At 37.1% G+C, this 17,405-nt stretch overlaps 1 protein-coding gene across 1 annotated transcript in view; it reads left to right on the top strand.

Moving 5' to 3' along the window:
* The window catches only part of SLC30A6 (solute carrier family 30 (zinc transporter), member 6), a 16,940-nt gene extending 670 nt beyond the window's left edge, over nt 1–16,270 (top strand). Inside the window, exons 2-14 of the mRNA XM_010581244.1 lie at nt 2,247–2,333; nt 2,952–3,036; nt 4,007–4,049; nt 6,571–6,636; nt 7,050–7,130; nt 8,356–8,391; nt 9,203–9,297; nt 10,016–10,064; nt 12,038–12,157; nt 12,445–12,547; nt 12,856–12,903; nt 13,495–13,563; nt 15,059–16,270. Coding sequence (XP_010579546.1) covers nt 2,247–2,333; nt 2,952–3,036; nt 4,007–4,049; nt 6,571–6,636; nt 7,050–7,130; nt 8,356–8,391; nt 9,203–9,297; nt 10,016–10,064; nt 12,038–12,157; nt 12,445–12,547; nt 12,856–12,903; nt 13,495–13,563; nt 15,059–15,556 — 1,380 coding nt within the window. The 3' untranslated portion in view covers nt 15,557–16,270. The remainder of the gene's footprint in view (nt 1–2,246; nt 2,334–2,951; nt 3,037–4,006; nt 4,050–6,570; nt 6,637–7,049; nt 7,131–8,355; nt 8,392–9,202; nt 9,298–10,015; nt 10,065–12,037; nt 12,158–12,444; nt 12,548–12,855; nt 12,904–13,494; nt 13,564–15,058) is intronic.
* The last annotated feature ends 1,135 nt before the right edge of the window (nt 16,271–17,405 follow it).

The raw sequence follows: 17,405 nt of genomic DNA, 5'->3' as shown, positions 1-17,405 counted from the left end.
GGGGGAGGGTCTCGGAAGGAGTGACCCGCGGCCAGGCCTGTGGTTTCGGTCTGGGCCTGGGCCTCAGGGTTGTCGTTCGGCACCGGATCGGCCGGGGAGCTGAAACCCGCATCAGGGCAAACGGGCTACGTTGCCCCCCGCTCCCGCGTGTCAGTGACCGCCGCGGGACCGTCACCCCTGCTACGGACAGCTCGCTTCCCAGAGGGGAAGAGTCGTTTTTCTGGCAACGACCACCCGGCATGCTTGTTCTGCTGGGTGGCTCGACTTTCCCTTTTTATGCTGAGCACAAGTAAGCTGACATCGGTATCCGTAACAGGTACCGTCACCTGTTGGCACTGCTGGAACAGGCACTCGCACTCCCTGTAGAAATACTTCTTGTACGGCAGTTTTAGCACCGCGTGGGGACCTTCAGCGGCTGAGGTGCGGGACAGCTGCCCTCCTGCTCAGCACAGAGGTGTTTCTCTCCGTTGTGTCGGCAGAAGTTTAGGTGCTCGGGACGCTTTAATGCCAGAGGGCAACATCGGCTGGCTTAGAGCTGGCTTCCAGGGGCGAGCTGTGGCTAGCATGGGTTTGCACGAGGTTCTCCTCTGTGGTGCAGCATACGCAACTTTAACGCATGGCATCCTTCAGTAAGTGGGGAGGTGTTGGCACAGTGCGGTTTGGCAGTGGGCGTGCTGCTAACAGCATGGGAAGGTAATGGCTGCTAAGGTGACAGAGTAACCTTCATAAGCAGGCAGTCCACTGCCTGTTAGAAAAGCTTTCCAAGGTGTTCTGTCAGCCTGTATGCCTCTATTGAGGAAAAAAAATAAATCATTACGTAACGATTTGCTAGTAAAGAAAATAGTAAGCGCCAGCCTTTTGCCCCAGGTGAGCTTAACTTGGGTCTATAGTACTGCTTTTTTAATTCGTGGCACCAAGGCGTACGTGTATTTCTACAGATAATATGAGATACAGCTGTGTCGACAAACATGTCTGTAAGTTAATTGAGTCTGTTTTGGTGACCTGCCCGTTAGTATGTCTTTTTGTTTTCTGCTGGCAGTTACAGATGCGATAGCTTACAGTCAGACCTTATTTCATCCAGCCCCAAATCGCTGCATATGACCGACCATCCATTACAAGTCCACAAATTTCTATTGCAAATCAGAGGGGCTTTTCACAAGGCAAGCTTACTTCTTTGTGGGGAGAGTAGAAAGGAGGACAACTAACTAGAAGCATGGGCCCTCTGAGGAAGAGGAGCAAGTGGCATGGTTGATGAATTTTTCTGGTAGTCATAGAATCATTTAGGTTGGAAAAGACCTTCAAGATCATCGAGTCCAACCATCATCCATGCCCACTAAACCATGTTCTGGAGTACCCCGTCCACTCGCTTTTTGAATACCTCCAGGGATGGTGACTCAACCACTTCTCTGGGCAGCCTATTCCAATGTCTGACAACCCTCTCAGTAAAGAAATTTTTCCTAATATCTAACCTAAATCTCCCTTGCCGCAACTTGAGGCCATTTCCTCTCGTCCTATCTCCAGCCACCTGACAGAAGAGACCTGTCACACTTTCAGGAGAGCCACGTAGCACCTCCTCGTCCCATCCCACTCCCTGTATGCACATACATCCTCTCCACCCCAGGAAAACGCTCATCTGCATGTAATTGGAAGTTAGGAGAGGGAGACCTACAGTGACCGCATCTACTGTGCGTGTTTAGGTTAAGCTACAACTGAGATTGTTTGTATGTCTCATCATGTTACTGGCCTTGTGTCTACCACATTGCAGATGATACCAGCATTGTTTTTATTTCTCTGATGGGTTCTCATTTTTTTATACATATATATATACACACACACATTATTTTCCTGTTTAATAAGCCAGTTGGCTTTGGATAGGAAGTGAGCTTTGGTAAAGAAAAACATTTGTGTTTCCAGAACAGCTGTAGTAGTTTTGTTTAAATAAAAGTAAAAAAGCACTCTTTAAATGGTGTTTTGGTATGTTTTCCAGTAAACTTGAATTCTGGGTTATATCTAAATGAAGCTTGATTCTAAGTAATTAATAATTTTCTAATATAATAACCATGTAAAACGTAAAATACTGCTGAACTTAATGTTTACGGGCTATCTCTACTTAACAAAAACCTTATTCTGATTCTTTGATAAAATTATGAAAATAGTTCATAAATGAAGGTTTCCTTTTTGCTAATTTAAACTATGGTTTAAGTAAAATTTTTAATTAAACTTTTAATTTTTTTTTTTTTTTTAAGGGGACAATACACCTGTTCCGCAAATCACAGAGATCATTGGTTGGAAAGTTAACACATGAGTTTAGGCTGGTTGCAGCAGATAGGAGGGTAAGTATTTCTCTTTAAGAATGAATAATAATAAAAAAGGCATTAACTGTGATAAGTTAAAATACATTATTAACTTGAGTATATTTTGAGAATATTTCTTTGAAATTTTCCAGCTGTGCTTAAAAAAAAATTCCAGCTGTGAAGCTGGATTCCTTCCTGTGCATTGTCCCTGTCAATTAGTGTTCTCCAGAATTGTACTTACATTTAATGTGTTCAGTAGAACTGTAAACTGAATACACATAGATGTTTTGGGGACTTAAATTCCAGCACAGAGAAAGGAACCCACTAATATAAAGTTGTATAAAGCTGTCTTCAAAAGTCAGATGGTGTGTGCTGTAATTAAATGCAAATATTATACGGGGTGATTTTTTTAGACCAAAAAGGTATTTTAAGCATGGTGCACAAGCGTAGTTTACAAATGAGTTTTGAGACTATCTGTAGAGTTAAAAATAGAATATGGGCTTGCTCTGAAATGAGTTGTAAATTTTTGGGAGGGAGGAGAAGCCAGTTCTGCTTGCATGATGAAGTACTACAATATTGTTTTTTAAAACCAGATCGATATATTTTTGTCTTGTAAATTTTGGAAGATGTAAAATACATATTTATTCTCATCAACAGTCCTGGAAGATCTTGCTGTTTGGTGCTATAAATTTAATATGTATTGGCTTCCTGCTAATGTGGTGCAGCTCTACAAACAGCATAGGTAGGTGGCTCTCTTGTGCTGAAACTACAATCAACTGCCATGTGTTTCTTAGCTTGTGAAGTTCCAACATACTAAAAAAGCAAAGTTCAGCACGTAATGGAGTTACGTGGCTGCACAGCCAGGTTTGGAAAGTGCTTCCTTTTGATTTGCCACAGTCAGGTTAGAGGCATTTCTCACAGGCAAGTGTGAATGGGTGAAAGCCCTTCAAAATCTGCAAGGCTTTCCAGACCTGCTGGTCACTTTCCTCCTGCAGTACCCTCTTTATCTTTAAGATTGCAAAAAAGTAGACTTTTAAGCTAGTCCTCAAACCTGTTCCTTACATAAATAGCACCAGTGACACACAGAGACTCTCACTTGCAGTTGAATCAAGATGTTTGTAGTGTGGCAAAAGGCTTCTCTGATTCCAGGACTGCCCCTTTTCAATATCTTGTATATCTTCTGCTTTTGTATAGGGGCTCCAAGATGCATCACATCATCTGTGCTGAAAGTAGAATGCCTTACATTTTTAATTTGGGACACAGGTTTTCTTGCAGTTTCAAGATGGGTTGGAGAAGCAAAACAAGTAAAAAATTCTGTTGAACCTACTTTTCACTGTAGTAATGCACATAAGAGGTCTCTTGCTTTGGCGGATGTTGTGTTGCTGGAAGTTCTCCTGACTTTTCTGTATTTAAATTCTTAGTCACAACTTAGTCCCAGGCTTAATACCTTTTGTATCTATCTGGGCATTATTACATGCTTTATTAGAATTAGGATTGCCATAATCAACCTGTTTTTATGAAGTTAAATATATTGGTGTGTTTAGGACATTCATATTATATACACGTAAAAAAGACAGAGAGACTTGCTTTATCAGCAGAGACAGTTTCTGTAGGTAGAAGATTGAAAAGAGCTACACAAGAGGGACTTAGAAGAATACAAGTGATTGCTGCATTGAAAAATTACATTGTTTTAATATTTGCTTTTTTTACAGCTTTAACTGCTTACACGTATTTGACAATCTTTGACCTTTTCAGGTGAGGTTTTTTTCCCGTTTAGTCTTACTCTTCTTTTGTGCCTGTCTTTGTATATTTCTATACATAGGAAATTTATTTACAGATACAAACACATGTTATTTAGTTATCAGTATAGAAACACTAACTGGTTTAAATATAGCTTAAATGAGTATAAAATTGTACATCGCAATAAATAGATGACAAGAAACACCATAGCTGTATTGAGAACGACTAGTAACAAATCAGTTCCGTCATGGATTTCTCTGTGCAGATGCGTAACAACGTAAAACAGAATCAAGCATCAAACTGTTATCCAGTGGTTCACTCGGAACATTTCCCTGATGCCACAGTCATTGGTTCTGAAGTACCTCTCAGTTTTAGCATCAGGGAACAGGCAGTATGTAATCCTATTTCTATTTCAAAATATTTCAAAAGCTAGATCCCACGTGCTCTTCCAATAAGGCCATTAGATATTTTTAGTATTTTTCCTGTTTTGTAACAAAATTATATTAAAACTACTTTAAGCATGAAAGTTCTGAACACTTTTGATGATATTGATAATACAGACATGAAATATATTCAATTCTCACCTGAGTTGCAGGTTGGTAGCAGTGGTTGGGAAATAAACTGCATAAAATGCATGTATTTTTTAATTATTAACCTACATCCTTTTCCTTGCTGGCTCACTAGCTTATAAAAAGTATGGACCAGCTACCTGCTGTCTGTTTTGCCCATTACATACTATTGCTTATCTGACTGACAGTAAAACATTTATAAATAACAGCAGCAAACATGCAGAAAGGAAAACGAATATTTGATATAGACAAAAAAATATTTAACTTGATCTGTGACTGCAGTAGAATGTGATGTAACTTTAATGAATCTCATATTTCTCTTAGAATTTTGTATCTGCTGAGTTTTGTCATCTTGACTCAAAATACCTTTTTCACCTTGGGGAAAGTTTTGATGTTGTATTTCGTATTTGTATAGAATATTAATTTTTTTTTTAGTTTTAGGAGAAGATGGAATACCCTTGGCACTCACGTATTAGGTTAATGAGGGGATGGACTAGAAGATTATTCTAACTCACAGTGATCTCTTTCAAGAGTTTTGATTTGCTGGAAGGGAGAACAATGCTCAGTAATTCTGCTGCAAAAATCAATTTCTGGTTCTTTCATTTTTGTCATCCTGGTCATTTATAATAGTCTTACTGAGTATATAATTTACTATTTTGTATATGAGCAGTATTATTTCCTCTGCTTTTGCTTTTACTCCACACAGCTGTGGATCAGGTTGTGAGGATATGATTATTCAGCAGCTGTGGGGATGAGTTCTTGATCCAGTCTGATTTAACATTGTCATTAATTAAGAAAGAGCTGCATAAAGGCACAGATGGCACTGAATCTGGGTGGCTTCCAATAAAAAAATACTGTCCAAAGGGGTCAACAGAGGAAAAATAGGCAAAGGAAATGAGACTCGTCCTAGAAAAATTCAGGCTAGTACCATGGGGATAAAATAATTGGAATTTCAGATGTTCAGTATGAGAGAAACACTTGGAAAGAAAACAGCAAGAGAGACCTGTGGCTGTCAGTGAATGGCCAGTTAGATTAGAGCATGTGTAGATGAAAGCAGCCAAAAAAGTAAATCTGTTTTGGCCATATACGTATATAAATTACACTGTGAAAGAGAAAGGCAATACTTGGCATAGACTGAGTCTTATTCTAGAGTGCTACATCTAATTCATGGTATATCTCTAAAAGAAGAGTTTAATGGAGAGCTTTCTTTACTTTTTCACTGGGATACAAAGGAAGTGACAAAATGTGACAGTCCTGTCACCTTGTTTATCATGTTCCTTCTAATTTAAATGGCCTTTCTCAGGTTACAGTATTTCTAGGCAAGTTCATAAAACACATGTAAGAAGAGCATTACTGGGTGTCTAGTTTGATACTTTTGCTTTTGCTTTGTACTTTTCAATACTGTATGACATTACTATGTGTGATAGCAGACAGTATTAAAAGGATTTTCTCAAACCACCTTTGCCTGTTAGTCACATTCTGGGGTACCTGGTCTCACATGCTCCAGGTCCCTTTCAGAAAAATTTGTGGAGTGCATGCACTGGTTGTGCTGGTTTGTGTCAGGGCCTCAGTGGAAAAATGCATTGCATTTGGAGTTACGGTAAGCTTGATTTAGGCTGAGTGATGTTATATTCAGGAAGGTTGGTGGTAGCCTTTGCAAGCACAGCATTAGGCTGTCTCCTGGTGTAAGGAATTAGACTGACTACCGTTCTGCTAAAATTGTTTCCTGCCCTTTTTATGGGAACAGCAGAGATGTTGTTGTGCAGTCTCAGTTTTATTCCCAAGCACAACCTTTTCTGGATTCACTGGAAGCCTCATTGTGACAGTGACGGAGGGGTTGAGTTCATGGTAAGATGTGGCTATATTAATTTGCTCAGTTCTGATGGCTTAAGTGTGTATTTGTAGATTATCCAGTTTGTAAAGGCTGCAGTTATTTATCATAGTCTTAATTCTCACCCTTTTTTCAGTTTGGTAACATGTCTAATAAGCTACTGGGTAATGATGAAGAAACCTAGCCCAGTCTACTCATTTGGGTAAGTACTAATAACAAGATCTAGTGTTTGATAATACAACATTTGATATGTTGCTAACTATTGTTGCCTGCCTCCGCTAACAGCCATGACTAATAATCTGTGTGTAAAAGAGCTTAAAAATAAGGAGGCCCAAGGCTGGTGCTGTAAAGAACAGTTATGGAATAGGGGAGGAAAGGGGAGGGACAATTAAGAAATGCTTAATTTTAAGCTGTTTGTGATATGTGGAGTGTTGGCTTAAAAGAAATTGAAAATAATGCCTGTTCCATAAAACTACCAGTTTCTTCCCATCTATCTGCTCTTGAAAGAAAGAATTGGAAATAGTAGGTCTGTCCTGCTGGGTCCTGTACAGACTAGAATGGATTTGATGCATTGTTCAATGTTCTGTGTCTCTAAACTTAATTCTCAAATTTCAGGTTTGAAAGGTTTGAAGTTCTAGCTGTATTTGCATCTACAGTTCTGGCACAGCTTGGTGCTCTTTTTATACTGAAAGAAAGGTAGGGTTATGTACTATTTTCTTTAATTTTTTGTTACGTATGAAGATACCCCAGACTGAGCAAAAGTATATGCATTCTACAAATGGTATCTGTAGAGAGCTATTGTAGAAAAAACTTAAGATTTTTTAAAATATTGCTAAACCTTACTGCTTACTTATATTGATTACACTACATGTAGGCTTTAGATATAATGATAGGAATTGATAAATGTAATTAAATAGCTTTCAAGGAAAATACTCTTAAGAACCATATTTTCCAAAAAGTTAGATATTTCATTTAATGCATTTCCCTATGCATCTTGACTTTTTAAGTTCATTAATAAATAAATTTTTTTGAAAATTTTTTTTAATTCAGTTACTTCATGAAGCAACTTCATAATGTCTTATGGATCTGAACGTTTAAACTATCAACTTCACCAGTCCCTCAAAATTTGCTCAAGTATTAATTTGACACACTATGCATTTGTATTTCAGGAGGTTAGCCTAAAAAGTTATTTTAGTCTTTAAAAAAGAAGAGGCTTTTGTTAACATCTGGAATTTCAAACTGGGCCAGTGTGCCTTCCATTTTTCTATCCAAGGGCTCTATTTTCTCTATAAAGGGTTAAGAACTTTGCAATTTTATACTGTAGGTTGATCTGTTGTACTGACAATACACTGGAATGAATTCTAGTAATGACGCACTGCCAAAGCCTCTAAGTTTTTGAACATCAATTTTAGGAAATTCCCAAAACTTGTCATAGGTTTTTCTGTTACAGCTGAAGCTCATTTCTTATTTTACTGGTGGGTGGGTAAAAAAAAAGATTTCTATCTCCACTGCAGTATCCAACATCTACTTTATTTGGCCTTGCTTAGTGAGAGGCTGTAAGTCAGGGACTTCATACTTAGTTTCTTGTGATTACCAACACTGGTGGTGGCAGTAGCAGTACTTTTTGGCATGTTCATTTACAAGCATTTTTTTATTGTGTAGGCAGCATTTATGATAGCTAGCACCTATGTGGCCCAGTTTGGAAGTAGATGGAAAATTACAGCCTGCTTGATTTCAGTGTTAAATGGTTTCATCACTTATAAAAACTGCTGTGCATATTTAAGCAATTCATTTTTTGCAGTACTGTATCTGTCAGGTTTTGTTTATGAATGGCAGCTAACTCTTCAGAACTGAAAAATCAACTTCAGGTATCAAGGTTTTATTGTGTGAATATAACTCAAATTTTCAATTATTTTTGTAGTGCAGAGCGGTTTCTGGAACAACCTGAGATACACACGTAAGAAATTATTTTGACATGTAAAATGATGGTTTTTTCAGTGTCCCTTTGTGTTTCTAATTCTTAATCTAGCATGTGTTAATTATGCAAGTACATTCAACACCAAATTGGTTTTGGTACCTTGGTATTTGTTTCAAACTGTGTGCAAGCTATATTGTAAACAGTTTTTTCAAGGTACAATTGAAATGTAATACACATGCTCTCTTAAATGATGATTTAACTATATATTGCTGGTTTTGCTAGTTTAGTTACTCTCATTTCTTATGAAGGCCTGGTATGTGGCAGGGGAGGATACTGTGATCGTTAGGGAACTGAAGGTGTTGCAAAGACGTTGAAGACTAAAAAGAACATCGGGAAAGGAAAAGAAGCTGTTATGGGGCAAAAGACTGGGACATGGGATGTATGGTGAAGTTGTAGTTCTCCTAGGAAAGGGAAGGGGCATAGGGCATCAGTCCATAGGAAACTAAGCTTTTTTTAGCTCTACTGCTGAGCGGGCAATGTATTTATATTTTCAAAGGACAAACATGTATTTGCGTGCATATATGCAATTAGTTAAGAACTGTTACTCAACACTACGAACATTATGTACAGCCTAATGTGATAACACTAATGTACAAAGTTCAGTGATAACTGATAAAATGATAATACACTGCCAGTTATTAAGCATTACACTAGTTTATCTTACTCTGGTTTTCAGTCTCAGGGGAAGATACCAAGCAGAGTATTTTAATATTGTTACTAGTAATTACAGCTTGATTTCATGTTTTGTGATGATGTGCAATTAAGATACTTTTCCCCCCCTCCTCCCTAGAGGGCGACTGCTGGTTGGTACTTTCGTGGCTCTCTTTTTCAACTTATTTACAATGCTTTCCATTAGGAATAAGCCTTTTGCTTATGTCTCTGAAGGTATGTGATAAATTAATCTATAACAAGAATTGGGAAAAGATTTTAATGTTCCTATTTTTGTCAAGGTATAATTTGTTTGGTAACTTTCTTAACTAGTGAGTATATATTACTATTACCTCCATTAATATAACTTCATGCAGTTTAGAATTGCCATCCGAATTTCAACTCTAGTTTGGTTATAGGGCTCTCTGAGTAGTATGTAGTCATTAATATGATAAACTGAGTATCATTTTAATACTGAAGTACCCTTTATTTTCAGTCTTTTGGATTCAACCAGTGAAGGTCATCTGACAGATAGCAGAACTTTGAAGATATTTAATGGATGTATTAATGGATTAAAAATAAATTAATGTAATAATTCTACTTAATAGCTCTTTTACTTGGGACTTTCTCACTGTGAATTAGGCCTGTGATCATTCCCACTAACTGTAAATTGTTTATAGTTATATATTATACTTTATATTACCAGAAGGATAATTATGTTGGCTATAATCTGCCATTATATTTGTATTTCATAAGTTCAGATTGTTATGAGAGATTGGCATTTTACTTACTGCCTGGAACAGTCAGACTTTGTTTTTTTTCAAGTGGCAATGAATCTGTTGAGATACATTTGTTCATTCACAGTGTATTGGGTTCTTCCCTTAAAGTAAATTTTTTTGTGTACTTTAAAATGGATACCTTTACTTGTAGTAACTTTATTACCTTTCTTTTGCAGCTGCCAGCACAAGTTGGCTTCAGGAGCATGTTGCAGATCTTAGTAGAAGGTAAAGCTTTATAATGCTTTTCAAAATTGTTAGCTTCTGGAAGGCAGTCTTGGTTTTTTGTGTATAGTAATGGTTTGGATGGGTATTGAGGCATAAACTGTTGTGTATTAGAGCTTTTAGAATAGCTTCACCTACTGTAGGTCTAGTGTATGAACTTTAGTCAAACACTGTCTCTCATGTTTCCCAGATACACTAATCTAATAAGAATATATCTTTCTGCATAACTTTCCCTTTGAATGTGTTCATTACATTGTATGTAATTCTCCTTGGATGAGGTGAGGTAAACTAGCTTTGTCCTGTACAGACTTCAACTGCATTTCTCAACAATCATTACCTGAGGGATATATTTTGTAGTAATTTGTGTTTGTTTACTCGGTGGGGTGGGCAAATTACTAGGATAGTTGCAGTTTAAATGTGATATATGAAACAGGTTACTCACTAAAGCATAGCTATGGAAACTCCTCACCTGTCCAGCAGGAAACTGGAAAGTCTGTCTTCTAGGGGCTGAAGCAGTGTTGCTCATTCGTCTTGTCTGTTAACCCTCCTGCTTGTATTGGATATTGGAATGTGAGATAACATTGTTCGTAAATAATTTTGTCAGATGTCAGAAATGTTTATGTTGAGCCATATGTGTTCATCCAAGTACTTATGCTGTCAGTAGCAAAATAAGAATGTTAAACCATATCGTATAACGTGTTAAGTATGCTGCAAGGCCCATCTGTTTCTGCATGTTGTGATTTTTGTAAACAGTTAAGGAATGCAGAGAACACGCACTTGTTAAACAGAAGAATTGATTTTATATGGATATAAGGTATTACATCATCAGACCCAAATTCTGCAAAACAGCTTTGGAAGACTAACAATAGAGTTGCCCAAGTACCTGGAGTTTCAGTGTAAAAAAAAAAAAAAAAAAAAAAAAAGTGGATAGCAATCACAGACACTATAAGGATGTGGTAACACGGTGTTACAGGGAAGGACACGGATACTTTGAAGGGCTCCCAGATCTACAGTCTAGAAATACTACTGGGTTTTGAGATAACCTGTAGGCAATTATACCAACAATTTTTAAAAAATTACTCAATTTGGTTAGTATGTATACAGCTATTTCAAATGTGTTCTGTGAAGCACTGCTGATTAGAAAATGTCTGCACCTATATGTAATTATGTTGATTAAAATTCTCATAGGAGCAGATCAGCACATGATGTCTAAACATAGGTTGGTTCTAAACAGAGCAACATACCATTTCATGTTGTCTTTTCCTTTAAATTTTCAAGTATGTGACATGCACTTACATTCACTGGGAAGTACAGAAACCCTTCTCTCTCTTCACGCTCCCATTGATAGGCGATAACTATAAATAAATAGCTTTTCCCAATGTTCCCTCATGGGTTTTTTTGGTCTCCTCTCATTCAGCTAGCTGGTCTTCTCCCTCTTTTCAGACTCCATGAATTAGTTAGCTTTGGCTTTAGAACACTTTTGCACACCAAGGTGGCAGATGGATTGAAGACTAGTGATATGCAAACCCCCCAAGACTTATATATATGTAATAGCAATATCTGAACCTGTGAAGTATTTGTATTGCATAGAGCTGACACAGCTAGCTATGTTACCAGAAGAAAAAAAGGAGCATAAAATATGCATGTAGAAAAACTGTATAAAGATTAGTGTAATACAATGTTTTGTAGATGCGAAGGTAGACTTAAAGCAAATTTAAGATGCAGGAGGTAAGTATTCATTTCAGATATGAGAGATAATGTGATGTGGATCTAAACTTGATTAATTTTTGCTGACATCAGACTATTATGGAACTTTGAGCAGAATTAGAATGGCCTTTTCAGTCCCCAAAGACATCATTTGCTGTGACTGCAAGATGTATTTGAAGTCAAATGCCGAAATAGTGGGTGTAACTCTTTTCGGTTTTGAAGTAATGATGAACAGCTAGCTGACAACTGCTTTTTCTGGTTTGTTACAGTATTTGTGGAATCATCCCAGGATTGAGTAGCATCTTTCTGCCACGAATGAACCCTTTTGTCTTGATTGATATTGCTGGAGCTCTAGCTCTTTGCATTACATATATGCTCATTGAAATCAAGTACGTACAGTTGTTGCTTAAAAAAAGTAACTCTTTTTGTATCCAGTTTGTGGGAAATTGCATTTTTTACATGAAAGGAATGATCTCATCAAAAGCTGTATTTTTTTTTGAATGGGATTGCAACTCCATGAATATATTCCTCTTTTTTCAAAGATGCACAGTTGAGATTAGCATGTGTAATATTCTGTAAGTGTATATAATTTAAAAGAATGAAAAAGAATCAAAATTCTTATGCCTTTCAAAAACGTCAATACCTATTCTTCTTTAAAATTGTTCTTTCTCTCTAGCAATTATTTTGCTGTAGACACAGCCTCTGCTATAGCAATTGCTTTGATGACATTTGGTACCATGTATCCCATGAGTGTTTACAGTGGGAAAGTACTACTCCAGGTAAGGCAATGTCACAAACCAAGGGGTTTTGTGGTTTCAGTATTGTTAAATGTCCTTATTTTTTAAAAAACATAAAATCTATTTTAAGCATTTGAATAGGAGATATTCCCAGGGGAATTTGTGATGTGCTAGAAGAATTTTAAGGGCAGTAGAAATATGCATCATGAAGTCATAAGAATTTATTGTTTAATGCCATTGGTCTCTTGTGTAGGTAGACCAGACTTAAAGGCTCTCTCACTTAAACAGGGCCAGTTAATCTTTATTATAATTTTTTTCTTGTTCCCCCCCGCCTCTTCTTTTTCTTGAAGACAACCCCACCTCATGTGATTGGCCAGTTAGATAAACTTCTTAGAGAGGTAAGTCAGTGTGTAATGCATAACATAGTGTGCACAGCTAACATTAAGTAAGCATTCAGGAATATGAAGAGTTTTTGTGAGTAGTCCAAGAAGACTGCTAAAGAATAATTTTTTAAAATAGTTTTTAGCTGCATGTAGAAAATATGGATCTTGCTATCTAAGATGAATAGTGTCATTCAGGTGTCTGGAACAAATCTGTTAAAGTAGTGCAGACTTTTTATTGAATAAATTTGAGCTACTGTTCGAAGTGGTTTACAAATGTGAGTGGGGGGAGGAAAATGAGTACAGGCAGCTGTTGACTTACAGCATATCAAGTTGAGAAAATATTGCAATTTGGCAGCAAGAGTTACTTGAAATTAGTTACTTAATTCCACTTTTTTGATGGATTTGGATGTTTAAGGGTAGCAAAAGTACAGTAGATAAGCATTAGCGGCATCATTAGCAGACATCGTCTGTTCTGTGTATGGAAGCTTTTATTTCACTACTGAAAATGCTGTATTATTCAGCTATGTGTACAAGTACATTTCTAAAAGGATTTCAAACATGATTTCTAATTTATTTTCATATTTCTGGATGTTTGTGTAAAATTAGGTTTCAACTTTGGATGGTGTCTTAGAAGTTCGAAATGAGCATTTCTGGACGTTAGGTTTTGGCACTTTGGTAAGTTATGTCTATTGTCTTTTTAGCCTTTAAAAAAGAGTTGTCAGTTACTATTTTAATTTTTTTATTTAAATAATGTATGCTATTTCTCCTGAAATCTTAAATATAAAAAAATTTGCTGGAGTCAGTACTCAGTCCTTGTGATTTATTGCAAAACTTCTCTTCCCCTGTCCTTTATTTTTTTTTTTTAAAGCTTTGTAATTGGTTAATATTATTTAAGTATATTGGACCCCTGGATTAAAGCATGCATTTTGCAACTGTAAAATTTGTTTTGTATTTTGGCAGTGAAGAAAACGCAACAATAGTAAAGACATTTTTCAAATGGTATATTAGTGTAAATTGTCTCAGAGGGGAAAAAAAGGAAACTGTAAACCTATAGGTACCAAAGGTCTACTGTAGAATCATATGTTTTCAGCATTTCGGGGCGGGGGGAATAAAACAACTACAGTTGTGTTCTCATGTTCTGTAAGCTGAAAGAAAGCAAGGGGGTTTTTGTGATACAGAATGATTACACAGAACTCAGTTATTCCTAAGTTGATGCAGGTATGTTGTGACAGCCAGAAAATTAAGACTGTTAGAATTTTTCTCTACTTCTGAATTCTTCCAGTATGCTACCCTTCTTAAAAAAAGAAAAAGGCAGCAGCTCTGACTTGCTGATGTGAAAACAGCTCTCAGTTTACTATTCTGCTACCCAAAATACTGGATCACAGCACTGTTGGATTGATCACAGATATTTACAAAACCTTTGTAAGCATATTTACCTATTGGCATCTTCCAGATTGTAGTAGAAACTTTCTGAGACCTGGATATGTTTTCAGCTGCACCATCTGATATAAAAATGGCTTATATAGCACAAGGTGTGAACCATGTTCTTCATTAAATATGAACTGAAAATGCATGTGAGGGGTCCTGTTTTGTGTCCTGTTCTCTTCTGCAGCAGTAGTTCAAGGTAAACGAGATAGTGTTACTGAGAGGAAGGCAGGGGAAGCCCACAGTTATGTGCACATCCAGGAGAAAATCTTTTAAGTCTGAGTTCCACAAGAGGCATTGCCTCTGTTCTTGCTAACGGTCCCGATTTGAGCGTGTCTGCCACGTGTGTTGTCCTCTTATCTGCTCCAACAGCACAGTGATGACACTTTTTCCTAAATTTGGCCTATGGAGTTTGTCTGCACTTTGTTCTTCTTTTGGGCTGCTTTTTTTCCCAGCTGTTGCCTTTCCATTCCTGCCGTCACATGTATTTTATAGTTTGGTTTTAAGTCTCACTTTTCCTGAATGATGATCTTGCTATGTTCATAAGAGCTTAACGCATTAGGAAAGATCAAAATGTATCCTAATTATGGAATTACTTAATAAGTTTCTCAATTCAGTCAGTAGTCTCCACTGTGAAAGGTCTTTGCATAATTCTCTGCAGGATAACTTACCTCCTCTTGAATGCATATGGAGAATCTTTATTGAAGTAACAGTTAACAGCCAACTTATTTTTATCACTTTCTAGGCTGGATCAGTACATGTCCGAATTCGGAGAGATGCAAATGAACAAATGGTACTTGCCCATGTCACTAACAGATTATACACGTTGGTCTCTACCTTGACTGTTCAGATTTTCAAAGATGACTGGATCAGACCTACCTTATCATCTGTGCCTATTGCAAACAATATTCTGAACGTTTCGGATCATCATGTTATTCCAATGCCATCTTTGAAAGCTGCTGATAATTTGCATCCTGTTACATCCACTCCAGCTAAGCCCAGCAGCCCACCGCCAGAATTTTCTTTTAATACACCAGGCAAAAACGTGAGTCCAGTCATCCTTTTAAACACTCAAACGAGGCCCTATGGATTGGGCTTTAATCATGGATCCACACCCTACAGCACTGTACTCAATCAAGGATTTGGAATACCGGGAATGGGAGCAACTCAAGGATTCAGAACTGGTTTTACAAATGTCCCAAGCAGATATGGAACAAACGCTCGTGGTCAACCCCGACCATAATAAACAGCATTATTTATTGTACTTAAGGGTATTGACTTAATTCTTTTATTACCCAATTTTTATAAACATTTGGAATGTCAGATCATTCTAAATGGCTGGGAACAAGTGCATTGTTCATATTCATGAAATGGTTAAATTGCAGTTTTTTTCTTTGCATCAGCAGTAGCCTGTATAATGCCACAAATATTTTCCAGACTTATGATACTTTACAGGTAGTTTTTATAGAGTGTCTATTTCTATTCAGCTTTTTATTCACTTTTCTTTATTTTCCCAAGAATGTATTGTGATATAGCACAACTCCATAAGAGAGTAAAATTGTGACCAGGTAGCATTTTTTTTTCTAATGAGAATTGCTTACTGAATGCTGAATAGCTGAGAGAATAGGAAATTGCGGAAATAAAAGTCCAGGTTTTTAGAGATGTTTTGATTGCTGTATTAAGCTGTCTTTTGGCAAAGTCACAATTAGTTTTTGGTTGCAAAAATCCATCAATATTCATATTGTAGCCATTGTGAAGACAATCTGGCATTTCAGATTCCAATTAATTTTGTGAGACCATGTTTCTACATTTTTATTGATGCTTTTATAGAAATTCAGATGGTTCAGCAACCATTTTCTAGTTGTAAGTATTCCATATTCATCTCTGATATTTCTTCCTTTTTGGTTTAACTGCAAAATTATTTAGCAATATACTGGGAAATAAAATATTTCAAACTTAAGATTTTACAAGCACCTCTTTTTTATGATTAACCCTATTTAAGATACAGAGCAGATGGCTGTATTGTTTCTGAAGCCAGTATTTAATTTTTGACTATGGAAAGTATTCTCTGATTTGATTGTGACTTTGTATTTTTCCTCTTTGTATTTTTTCTGTAGCTTCAGGGGAAAAAGTATCTATTTATATTCCTGGTTTATATCCAGAGTACAGGTCAGTGATTGATGACAGTTCTTAGTCATTGCTAGAGCGCTTAACCTTTGGGGCACGCTTGGAACAAGACTGCCTACCTTATCTCTGTTTTTGCATAATCGTTCTTCTGTACATCCAGAAGGCCATGTCTCTTCAGGGCCTTTCTCAGAGAGCTCTTCCCTCTGACTGCTGTCTTTCTTCACTGCTCTGATAAGAGGGAAAGGCCTTTTAGAAATACTTCAATTTTTTTTCTGTTCTCCTGTGCAGTACGTTAGCTTATAATTCCCTAGCCAACACCTCCTCTGCACTTTCTTCTGCACCTCTTGTCTGCTGAGGCATGGGTTGCCTATTCCTATTGTTTCACTTGCAACTCAGGGTGCTATATATTGGCTTCCACCTTGTTAATCTGTATACTAAGTAAATCTCTCCATTTGTCCGAGGTCGTTAAATGGAGCTGTAGTATCTCAGGGACTCCAAAGATATTATATTACCTGAAGATAATGGGTTTGATAGAGAAATCTTTCTCTTGTAGAACTGAGTTGAGAAAACAGTCTTCATTTGAATTTTGAAGATCTGTGGCCTCTACACTGGCTGAGGATTTCTTTTTCTGCATAAGGACATTACTTTCCTCCTTTTTTTTTTTTTTTTTTTTCCCCCCCTCCACTACCTGTGTTTCTTGCTCCAATGCATGGAGGAGGGTGTCACTCTTGCAAACAAAGCAAGGTGACATTCTGCATGATGGTATCTTGCCGGGATGTTTTAGGCTGAGGGTAGTGTCCAGGCTGCCACTGGTATACAGTCCATGTAAGCTACAAGTAGGGAATCTAGTTCTGTACTTCATTTGCAGCAAGAGTAACAGTTCCACTGCTGTGTTAGAAAATGTAATGACTCAGAAAACTTGCATTTGAAGATTACAGTGGACTTACATCAGCTGGCTATGTCTC

Source organism: Haliaeetus leucocephalus, unplaced genomic scaffold (genome assembly GCF_000737465.1).
Source record: "Haliaeetus leucocephalus isolate CR32 unplaced genomic scaffold, Haliaeetus_leucocephalus-4.0 Scaffold752, whole genome shotgun sequence".
Taxonomy (NCBI): domain Eukaryota; kingdom Metazoa; phylum Chordata; class Aves; order Accipitriformes; family Accipitridae; genus Haliaeetus; species Haliaeetus leucocephalus.
Note: the sequence above shows the minus strand (reverse complement) of the source record. Positions and strands in the feature narration are given on the sequence as shown.